Genomic DNA, 12,521 nt, shown 5'->3' on the forward strand with positions numbered 1-12,521 from the left:
TCTGTGTTATGTCAAATATCCCTGGTCAACATTTTTTTAAATCCCTATGCACAAAATATAAATGTCCATAATAATATATTTGATAAACACTTCTATAATTAAAGGCCCTCAGTATGATGCATGACAGTATAATCATGAACCATAATATCACCTGTAGTTTGTTATAAAGGTCTTCCTGGATGTTAGCTCATAAATAATCACTAAATGTCCATATGACTGGATTTTGTTGCTGTAAAAGCTGTTTATTTGTTTGTACATTTCTTTGCTAAACACCTAAACAGGAAGTGGGGTGACGAAACCAAAGTAGACAAATTGGAACCCCCCCCCCCAAATATTTTGGGCTCAGTCTAAAGGCAAAAAACAAGAAATACATATGACAGTGAAAAGTAAAACATAAAATTGTATGACTTAAACCATAATTATTGAATAATCTGATATTTAATTACAGTGGCTATGGTTATGTGTACATCACTGCAACATACTCGTTGTTGATGTTTAGTTATTATGAACGATATCAATGTGGCTGGGACTGGAAGTGGTCAGGATGGGAGTGTGCGAGTGCGCGCCCCTGTGCGAGGCAACAGCTGAACCTGCGGCAGGCGCGCGGGGTATGCAGTATCCGGTAGAAAGTAACGGTACTTTTATGGAAACCGACACACACGCGCACACACACACACACACACACACACACACACACACACACACACACACACACACACACACACACACACACACACACACACACACACACACACGCAGCAGCAGCAGCAGCAGCGGCCAGTCGAGCTGTTGCACCGGTGGTCGCGTCTCGGTTCGTCTGAGTTTCACTTCTTCTGTTTCATATCCACTGAAAGGATTTCTTTTCTTCTTTTTTTTTAAAATCATAGACAGGAGGACCACAGCTCGCTACACAGGTAATCTCTGATTTCATTTCATAGATGGTGTAGCCAGAGGAGCAGATCTGTAAAACATAAAAACAGTCTTGTTCTTCATTGTCAGTGAATTTAATCGGTGCTCATTCTTAATTCGAAAGACATCAGGTGAATTATTTAACTATAATAATGTGTTAATCCAGTCATTTTAAAATGTGGTCGGTTACAGTTACACTTATTAGTTACAATTACACATATTTGTTACTTTTCATGTCCATAACTTGTGATCAGGCCTACAGTAATATATAAATCACCCTGGTTTCATTAATTTGAGCTACAGTATAGAAGCATTAACTTGTAATTGCAGTTGTATAAGAGCCAAACGTTTTTTTTCTGTCACAGAGTCATGATATCTTGTGCCAGCTGGGAACAGAAATAACATCACCAGTCAAACCTGGACCGTTTCCTGTAACTGTATATTTTCTTTTAGAAACTTTAAATTCTCAGTCACCGAGTCACCGAGAATTTAGTATGACTTTAGTACTTATCTAAATATACAATCTGAATATATGGTATGTAAAAACTAGTTCAACCTACTTGGGTATGGTGGCTCACATTGTACATTAATACAGAAAATGTATCAATGTGCTATAGACGAAACAAAATAACATTGACACACGCTGCAATTTGAAAATAGAAAATAAGGATCTGATGTCATTTTGACTCCTGTCGCTAACCTCAATGAAAGCAGAAGTGCTTTTTTTGTCAAATGCAGTAATCTACTTTTATAATATCCTCGTTATTCTGAATTTCAAAACTTTGACTCATTTGTTTATACTGTAATGACATACACACAAATACACACATGGACTTCTTTACTAATATATCGAGAAGTGTATTTTATTTTCAGATAAATTCAGTGTGACGACCTCTGATGACTAATAAATAGAAGATAGTCCGTGCTTCATAGTTTCCACTGTTTGTATACAAGGTTGCAGAATCGTGCCATTGTGCTTATCTATGATCGTCATGTCTGAATAGAAAAGGTATTTTAAGGACACTGAAAAACGGCAGCAGTTTAAGTGTTGGCAGACTAAACTGCCCCAACAGTCCCTCATTCATCCAGTTGTCTCGCTCTCAGCCTGGCCATTTTGTTAAGGTCTGTGGGGCGACATGTGGGTGCCAACTTGAGCTCTGTGTAAATGCCTATCACTCATCAGAAATAGCAATGCTCACATGTCCTGCACCCACAAGTGGGCTATTAATAGAGGTCAGCCAGCTTCTCTCTCAACAAGGGGAAGTGGAGCAGCTTTCCTCGTCCCTAACTTTTTTGTCCCAGTACCTGCTGCACACAAAAGAAAATGTACTTCCTAAACAGTAATGATACAGAATCAGGAAATGGATGCGAAGATGGATCTAACCTTTCCAATGGCTGTGACCTTGTTACTTGTGGACGTTTAACTGAGAAATAAAAACACAGATTATGAAAATAATATTACAATTGAATCAATATTTGGTCAAAATGTAATTGTGAATCTTTGTAGGAATCTTAATTATTTCAAATGAGCACAAAAGGACTGACATTGAACATCCATACATGTTTTATATTCAGATTCCTTTATTGGTAAATACATGTTACAGCCATAAGAGCACAAAGTAACAAACCCTGTATCTGTTACATTATTGATAATTGTATCAATATTAAGAGTATTGCAAATTATAATGTTCTGATATCTGACTATTGATTATTAATATTTGCATGTTTGGCATAGTCAGTCAAATTGCTTAAAGGTTCATTGTGTAGAACATAGTGACATCTAGTGGTGAAGTTGCATGTTGCAGCTGAATACCCCTCACCACACCTCCCCTTCAAAACATTTGGTAGCCTTCAGTTATCGTATAAACTCAAGAGGTGTTTAGTTTGTCCAGTTATGCAGTAGATGAAACACACTAGTGAAAACATCCGTAGGATTATTTTATATTCAATTTCTGCCAATAGATGCCTTTCACCTAAATCTTACACACTGGACCTGTTATAGCCTTTGACAAGCATCTGATAATTCAGTGAAAATAAGTGATGAATCATGTCATATGATCAGAACTTTTTAATGTCCATTCAATCAATCAAGTGCACATCATGCAACAATACAGTAATACTTTCTCTATTCCTCAGGTAACATTTTATCAGAGCCTGTCTGTCAACTTGTCATTGTGCTACAAACATGACGGAGGTGGCGCAGGTTGCGGCGGCGGTCGCCCATGACATGGATGATGTTACAAAAGAAAATGCACTCAGCATGAGCGACGCAGAATACAAGGAAGATGAAGTGACGCACGAGGAGGACGAGGAGGACGAGGACGAGGAGGAGGATGTTGCAGTTGATGAAGGCGACGACGTTGAGAAGAAAAGCGAGGAGACGTCACAGGAGGAAGACAAAAAAGCCTGCCACACAAATGATGAAGAAGGTACTGAGACTGACAAGCCACATGTGAACGGTCTGGAGCACAAAGAAAAAGACACAGATGATAAGACAAATGGTGAAGCAACGGATGATGAGGAGAAAGAGGATGCACAATCTGACACAAATGAAGACCGGAATATGTCTGAACTGGCACTTAAAAAAGAGGTGAGATTTAAGCATCTTTACAACAACTTTGCCTTGGAGAGAAACTGTTCCCCCCTGCCACATAAAATAACTCTCTCTTAATTTCTTTCTGAAAAACCACAGAAACTTCTCCGATCTAGAAAGCCGGTGGCCAGGACCTACATGCCTAAGCTGAACAAAGACAAAGGGGACGTGACGAGCAAGTACGAGGCCATGCAGAAGGCCAGGGAGGATCGCAGCAGGCTGAGGAGCAGGGATGAGCAGCAGAAGAGGAAAGACCAATTCGTCAAGGAGAGAGAATGGAGCCGCAGGAAGCAGCAGGTCAAAGACAGATAACCCGACTAACCTGTGACCATGACCTGTGTGCATGATGAGGCATGACAGGCTGACGAGGCTGCCAGTCTGAGTGAGATATCACTTTACACTACACTGCACTGCAACATCAATCCCACTGTGTGTCATACAATTAACCTGTTAATGGTTTTGACTTCATTTGATATTGAACTTTGGTTTGTGCTTGACTTGAAAAGATGATGTGATTTTTTTAACCCAATTAATGTGCACAAGGGACACTGTACAACTGAAGCCCACCGACCCATGAGCGGATCTATAATTTAAACTGCATGTTGAGCTGCCGAACATTTGTTTAGGTCACAGAAGTTTATTTTAAATCATCATCTCAATCCCATATTTCGATTTATAACAAATATATCAAACAAAACAACAGAGTGATGCATCTAACATTGTTCAGAAACTAATAAAAAAAATCATCAACAATATCTTGGAAAAGCTAATCAAACCACCCTAATATAATTAAATTAGCAATTGAATAACAAAAAGTATATCATATTACATCATTATTAGTAATGCATTTCTACATATATATATTTATGATGCAAATAATTGTTAGCTTCAACCCTATAGCATCGCATGATGCACAATTTACTTTCATTTTATCACTTGACTTGACATTTGATATATGATAGCTTAATTAATGCACAAGAAGAAATATAGAGTATACATATGTATGATATGATGTGAAAGACATATATTAACCTAAAAAATATGTGAGTATCAAAGATTTAGAATTCCCTGGTTGTAGCGGCTTTTCCTCGGGATCGACTGTGGTATAAATGCAGTGATAAGGTGCTATGCAATGGATTATCCGTGATACTTAGACAGAACAACCTTCCTGTGTACAGCCCTGCCAGAGCTGACCAGGCTCGGACACCTACGCTCATCTTCAGTCTGTGCAACAACACTGTGGCCCAATCACAGGCCAACCTGCCGGTCAGATGACCAAGCTATTAGCAGGGATTAGGCCCTTGTTCTTGCTGGGAGCAGCATGGCTCCTGGATGGCAAAGGAGATGATCCGAGCTAAACCGTAACCTCACCACACTCTCTTTCTGATCCACCACAGATAAAAGAACTACTCGCATCCAGCGATGAGGAGGAAGAGGTGAAGCCAGCAAAGGTGGAAAAATCATACGTCCCCAAAATCACAGGTAAGACAGACAGAGGGTTGAACAGATGGATATTCAGTAGGGGGTCTGGCAGGAAAGGGAGGCTGAAGGCTTGTGTCCTGCTCTGTGAAATCCTCAGGCAGTGTGAAGGGGAAATTTGCTGTGATGGAGAAACAAAGACAAGAGGAGGAAAGGAAGAGGGCGGAAGGAGAGAGGAAGAAAAGGGAGACCCAGGACAACATGGAAAAAGCCAAAATCAAGAAGGATTTGGCCAAGAAAGCAGCTGAGGTGAGTGAACCTGGGCTGAAGTCCCTGCACAGGGAAGTGGAACGTCAGTCCTGCCTTTCTGATGAGAACAGGGGGACTCATGTCCATAATGATTCAGGTAATCCTCAGCTGCCACTCGGATGAGTTATTTGAAGTGGCATCTGAGATCCAAACAGTTGGCAGAGGCTGGATATAGGTCTGAAACCACCAGTAGGACTGTTGACATAACCAGTCTGTGAACTCAAGGTGAATTGGTCGCCATTATAACATCTCACTGGGCAAGACCTGTGGCAGTACATTACAATGTAATACTATTAATATATTACAACTATTATATATGGATTTTTAAGGAAGAATTATACTTTTAGACAGACAGTGTAGGTCTGGGAAATGGTTACATAAGCATTCCTGTGCCAGAAAGGCAATTAAAGACTATTACCTGTGACTCCCTTGCCCTAATTCTGCTAAAGTACAATTAGAATAGTCCTATAACTAGATACTTTCAGATACTTGTTGATATCCGTCCTCTAAATATGCCTGATGTTTTTCAGCAAGACCAATAAATCAAATCCTGGGAAATTGTGGACAATTTCAAAAAACACCCCATGTCACAATGACAAAGAAAGTGGATCCCCTCCTCTGTCAGAATTCAAGGCAAAATTTGAATGGGTTCTGTCTTGGCTCATGTCCCATCCTTCCACTAAGTTTTGTGGAAATCCGTTTTGTATTTTTTTGCGTAATCCTGCTGACAAAAAAACAAACAAACCAATGGACAGGGGTGAAAACACAACCTCCTTGGTCAACATATATCGAGAGATAAAACTGAAAAATAAAAACATTACCAACAAGAGCAGGTTTGTTGCTGAACTAACCAGGTTGGATGGCTTTGTCTTTGCCTTCATCATTAATATGATCAAAGCAATAGTTTATGATCCATTGTCTGTGGGATCATGTCCTTTGGTCTTATATTGGAATGTAGTTGTTTTAAAAGCTTTTAGAGCCTCTTTTAAATCTCAACATACTTTATACTTGTTATTAACAGTGAGTCAGATCCATTTTTTACTTTTACATAACAACTTACCAATTTCGCTTCTCTTAAGTGAGTGTCTTACAACTAAAACGGTAATGTATAAATGTAACACAGCCAAGACTTGGTGAAAGAGGTCAAAAAAGCTGGAACAGAGCTGCCAGGTGTAGACAGCATATGACTGGCAACTGTTTCCCACACCTCCCAGCGACTAAATTAGCTCCAGTCCTCCTCACTGGGACTGAATTAGACTCCGCTATCTGACTGACACCCATCCTCTGACCTACTGCAAATGGTGCTGGCTACCATTAGGCCAATAAAGTTGCTCCCAACTCACATACATGCTCTTATTCACAGTTTATAAAGCTGTGAGTGATCTAAACTGGTTTTCCTTCTTGCTACTGAATAGTTGGTGTATTACACCCTTTATAAGAGCTGAAAACCTTGAACGTGACTTGACAATGTGGTCTTAATTTCATCATTCCTTCACTATAACAAATTCCTCTCTCTGTCCCTTGGATAATCTTGCTCTTCAGGAGGGAGATGACACAATCCTAGTGCGGGTGGTTCCAGCGAAGTCTTCACGACATCCGGGCAGGATCAAGGTGAACTTTGAGGACATGGAGAAGGGCAGAGAGGAGGACCTGAAGAAGAAGGCAGAGGAGGAGAAAAAGAGACGCTACGACGAAAACAGACACTCCTTCAGGGAAGCCAAGCGACGCTCTGTTGTTGAACAGGTAAGGAACAAAGATAAAAAAGTAATTTTTTTAACATCCAGATGCTGTGATTTAAACCGGCCTTCCTCTTTGCTGACGTCAGGATGAAGAGGAGAAGCCCTCTGAGAAGCTGCAGGTGACTCCTGGGAAGCTGAAGATGGGATTTGAGGAGCTGGAGAAGGAGAGACAGGACCATAGGAGGAAGCAGGCAGAGGAGGAAGCCAAACGCCGCTTGGTCGACGAGAAGAAGGCGTTTGACGAGGCCAGATTGGGAATGGTAAAAAACAACCTTTAGTTGGACAGTTGAAATTTGGAAAGTTGAAATAATGCTCTCTTGCATGATTATCCCCTTTCCCTCTATACTGACACAAATATAATTTTCATCCCGAGTGATCAGTAGCAGTATCTTTGGATTTATTTTACACCTCATAATTCTCCACAAATACTTTTATTGTGTACTCAATTTGTGAATGTTTGAACTTTTGTTGAGTTGTCTCTTGCTGTTTGCATGTCTGGTTATCAGGAGGAAGGTGAGGGCGATGATCAGCCCTCTCAGGAAGACAAGGAGGAGGTCCGACCTGGAAGACTGAGGCTGAGCTTTGAGGAGCTGGAGAGGCAAAGGGTTGAAGAAGTGCGCAAGAAAGCAGAGGAGGAGGCCAAGAGACGAATGGAGGAGGAGAGGAGAGCTTTTGCTGAAGCCAGAAAGAGCATGGTCAGTATGCCTCACAGAGATCCCTGCAAAACACAATGTGAAAGGTGAAGTGAAGGAAGACAAGCTCCCAAAGATTAGAAAGATTAGAGAGTTACATGATGCTTTCTGGCAGGCTTGTTATCCTAGCTTAGAACAATCACTGGAAAGCGGGGGGGCACAGCTAGCCTGTCAAACGATCTACACCTAGCAGCAACTTTAAATGTCATTATTTGTTAAACCCACAGAAAAATAGTTGTGTAAATTAAATCTTTACATTTTATGAGCTATTATTGCCCAGGTTACTTCTGGTCTGGGAGCAGTATTATCCTGTCATCTACATTGGTGGTCTAAAAGCTGCAGGGCCAAGAAACAGTCAACAACCAATTGTGGCTGTTAACCTTTGTTTTTTGTACCAATTTAAGAAATAAGACATAACATGTTAATTAAGATGCTTTCAGTCATGCGCTGAACTCTTTCTTGAATTTCTCTGGAGGGGCTGTATGTGAGAACGCAAATGTCCGAGTCAGTTGCTTTGGACATTTTCTGGAATTTTTCCTGCCAGTCCCCTGGCTGTCAGAGTGTCAGTGTCAGCCCATGTGACAAAAATCACAGCAAGTGAGTTGGGTGTTGATGGCGTTTCTAACACACAACAGACAAAAAAAAAAGAAGGTTTGCTGTTTCTAGCATTTGAGCACAGTTACGCAAATCAACTGTAGTTTCATATTTTCCAAACACCTCTCCCCCACTATTACGAATGAATGTGTTGTTTAAATGTTGAACAATGCCTCAGCTTTTACTTTAACTAGATGGAGCATCATTCTGAGAAATTACACAAAATCAACAGTCGTCAAAGCTCACCTTGTTGTGTTTTGACTCAGCTGGTAGATGAGGACGATGATGGGCTGATGGCCTTGTTGAACATGGAGGGCAGTGAACCTGGGAAGATATGCGCCAGTTTCGAGGATCTGGAGCGACAGAGAAGAGAAGAGGAGCAGAAGAAAGCAGAGGAGGAGGCCAAGAGGAGGCTGGAGGAGGAGAAGAAGCTCTTCGCTGAGGCCCGCAAGAGTATGGTACGTGCACATGACTCAGTGAAGAACTGTACTGTGCAGGTATATGTGGCTGATCACTAACACTAATAAATGCATCACTTTTGATGATATATTTTTCAATTTCAAACATATATTATTCCCTGAAGAAGAAAAAAGAAAAAATAATTGTTCATATATCTTATAAGACTGGTTTTAATAATGCATTTAATCTTAATACATGGACATGAAGGTCTCCAGATGATGATGAGGTTTTTTTGGGATGTGTGTTGAATGTGTGCAAACGTACAGAAATACCAATGGCAGCTTCTTGATTTTTTTCTTGTTTTATGACCTTAGTCAATTGTGGGTAAGTACTTGTTTTGCTCTGTTTTAAACTGAAACCAGATTTAGACGGTGATACAACATGGCCATAATCCTGGAATCAGTAATTTAACAATATCTGCCTTTGTGTGTACTTTGTGTGTATAGGTGGTAGATGAGGAAGAAGGGATAGTGAAGAGCGATTCTCAGGAGGCGCTGTACCCCAGAAAACTGGAGATGAACTTTGAGGAGCTGCTCAAAGAAAAGGAGGAAGCTGAGAGAAGACGTAAGGCGGAGGAGCGCAAGCAGAAGATGGAGCAGGAGAAGCAGGAATTTGAGCAGCTCCGACAAGAGATGGGCGAGGTCAGTGTGGAACTGTTGAAAATAAATGTGGAGCATATCGATCAATATTGATCAATCAATCAAAACTATCAACTCTTTGTCCACTAATTATGCCAGATAAAAAGTGTATTTGTTTCTCGTGACTTTTTGTGTATCACCAACATGCAAAACTCAACAACTTTTACAAAGTAATTTTTTCCTAGCACCTTTTTCATTTGATTCATATATATACTTAACCCCGTACAAATTAACCTGGCTTGTATTCCACAGGACGTAGTAAATGAAAGCTCAAACGTTGTGAGCAAAGAGTATGAAGAGCTCACGAAGCTCAAGAGGACTGGCTCCATCCAGGCCAAAAACCTCAAGTCCAAGTTTGAGAAGATCAAGCAGCTGAGTGAAGAGGACATTCAGAAGAAGATCGACATGGAGAGAGCACGGAGGAAGGCGGTCGATGATGAAATTAAAGAGAGAGAAACCGGGAGGTTCCAAGGCGTAAGATGAAATTCATGAAATGTTTCTTGAAAGATATTAGGGTTTTCTTCAGAGAGTCCGGTCTCACTCTTTTTATTGAGACGTGGCACCATTGAAGGATTATCTCATTGTCACATACTGAAGTTGCTGTATTTTTTTCAGGAGGATGAGGGAGGAGAGACGACTGCGGCGAGGGCCGACGAGTCACCATTCAAACAGAAGGTGGACATGCGAGCCCGATTTGAACAAATGGCCAAAGCCAGAGAGGACGAGGAGAAGAAGAGGATAGAGGAGCAGAAGCTGCAGAGGATGCAGTTTGAGCAGCAGGAAATTGATGCTGCACTCCAGAAAGTAAATCCTCCCATAATCACGACCATATATGTATTCTGACTGGACGACAGCCAAGCAGGAGTTCGTTCTCAGGTCGCTTTGACTCTAACGCTCGTGATTCTTGTTGTCATGTGTTTGCAGAAAAAGGAGGATGATGGGGAGGATGAGAGCAGCATCATCAACGGCTCTGCAGCCTATGAAGATGAGGAGGATCACGCCAGGTCTGGGGCGCCGTGGTTCAAAAAGCCCCTCAAGAATCAATCGGTGGTGGACTCTGAGCCGGTGCGGTTCACCGTCAAGATCACTGGGGAGCCAAAGCCTGAGGTCACCTGGTGGTTCGAGGGCGAGATGCTCCAGGACTGTGAGGACTATCAGTATATAGAGAGAGGAGAGACGTCCTGCCTCTACCTGCCCGAGACCTACCCGGAGGACGAGGGCGAGTACATGTGCAAGGCCGTGAACAGCAGAGGCACAGCAGCAAGCACCTGCATCCTAACAATAGAAAGTAAGACCACCTTGGTGTGATTGCATGCCTGCGTGATACCTCCGATGTGGATCCCAGCCTCTCTGCATGAAGTGGATCGCATGCTCCTCTTCCTTGCAAACCTGTGCCGGGTGGCAGATGTGGATAACCGCTCTTCTGTTTCTGTCTTGCAGCGTACGACTACTGACGCCCTTCCAGGTTCTGGAAACTTTCCCTGTTGTCCCTCGCTCCCTTTGTAAAACTTTGCCCCGCGTGGTACGGTATGGTCAAACAGCAGAGGGAAGAAAATAGCAGTACGCTTGGCATTCCTTAGGGAGGGACACACACAAACAACCACAAAAGCAAGATGTTGTTTACATGTTGCTCAATGTTAAAGCTGCACTCCCTGCTAGAGTAGGATGATACATGTGCCAAAAAACGACAGGATTCTTGGCTCCAATGTCAAGGGGTTGCACAAAGCTCTCAAACCACCTTCACTCAGAGGCCGTAGTGATATTTGGGATACCAGCAATTTTTCAGTATCATAGTACTGTAATGTAAATATCAGACTTCCCATACATGGCAAATGTTATGTTGAGGCATAGAAATGTCAAAAGTACAACGTCCTTGTCTGGTGATTTTAAAAAACAATATACGGGAAAACGCCTTACAAGTTTATATTCTACTAATGCTCACCTATATCATTAGTATTGTCGTATGTAGCTTTATGCACCCATCCTCTTATTAGTAAATGGTATTGTCATACTTGGCTGGTATTGTATCAAAGGCTAACATGTTAGTCATCTCTGTGGGGTTGTATTTCGATGATGTGACATTGTAATTATAGCCACGTATTGGAGGATCAAAGCAATTTGAGCTTGTGTACATCCTGATTTTCATTGAAACTCTTGGAGTCCAGATAAAGTGTTTTTTAATCGCAGCATATAAACAATTTTAATATGTGGATTTTTAATGCACCAATCCCCCTTTTTTCTTTTGAATGTCATACTCTTGATGAAGTTGTCATAATTCAGTCATGCTGGACAGTAGGTCACCGTCGTATGGTGTGATAAGTAAAGAAAATCTTAGGCTAGCGTGAATATTTGTCATATGAAAATGTTTTAATAAAATGAACAAAGAATTAAATCTTTCTTGTCTTTGCATTTTATTATTGTTGTACATGATACTCTGACTGTGTAGCTTTAGGGTTTTGAGCGACAGTTCGGCCTGTGGAGCAGGATTATATCATAGTGGCCAACGTTTTATGTCATAATGCTCTGGGCCATTGCTATTACAAATTGAATTTATAACAGAAACGTTACCCCAGTTTTTGTAACCCTGTTTCAATAAATGTTTCAAGACTAGTTAACTGCCAAGGTAAAGCAAGCAGCCACCCTGGGACCTGTAGGGCAGTTGATTTTCTTTATTTAAATAACCTCTAAAGTACAATATCTTGCTTGTCAAGGTGCATGTTTCAAAATCAGTTTGATTTCATACAAACAGAAGTATGAAATATTTGTTTTGCTTTTCCTGGTTGAGTTGTATATAATCTAATTGCCACAAAGCATCAAAAATTCAATATTATTCAATATCAATTATGGTCAGGTAAGGGAGGTGAATACAGGGAATTATTTTTCACCATGCGAAATGGGTTATTTGATTTCTCAGAGAATTATGTCTGAATCTGAAAATATCAAGATATATGTAGGGGGTTGGTATCAGTGAGTGTGTCCTTTGTGCTGCGGATCCAATTCAAAACCTGGTTTTATGTTTTATTTTGTTTTTCTTGACTTGGTTCTGGTTGTTTTACTTCCTGTCAGTGTGACTCACCCTAGTGTACAGTTATCCAGTTCATCTGGCCTAACCTCATGCCTCCTGTGTGGATCCTCCTTTTTTTTTATAAATACTTTGTTCTTTGTTTGA

The 12,521-nt window shown here is 41.1% G+C and overlaps 1 protein-coding gene across 1 annotated transcript; it reads left to right on the forward strand.

Moving 5' to 3' along the window:
* Positions 1 to 3,094: 3,094 nt before the first annotated feature.
* On the forward strand, positions 3,095 to 10,660 carry nexn (nexilin (F actin binding protein)). Its single transcript, XM_061078700.1, has 12 exons — positions 3,095 to 3,499; positions 3,602 to 3,799; positions 4,900 to 4,984; positions 5,082 to 5,230; positions 6,773 to 6,973; positions 7,056 to 7,229; positions 7,476 to 7,664; positions 8,522 to 8,758; positions 9,161 to 9,355; positions 9,605 to 9,826; positions 9,968 to 10,156; positions 10,277 to 10,660. The coding sequence occupies exons 1-12, from the start codon at positions 3,095 to 3,097 to the stop codon at positions 10,658 to 10,660; spliced, it is 2,628 nt and encodes an 875-aa protein (XP_060934683.1).
* Positions 10,661 to 12,521: the final 1,861 nt, after the last annotated feature.

Source organism: Limanda limanda, chromosome 9, assembly GCF_963576545.1.
Source record: "Limanda limanda chromosome 9, fLimLim1.1, whole genome shotgun sequence".
Classification (NCBI taxonomy): domain Eukaryota; kingdom Metazoa; phylum Chordata; class Actinopteri; order Pleuronectiformes; family Pleuronectidae; genus Limanda; species Limanda limanda.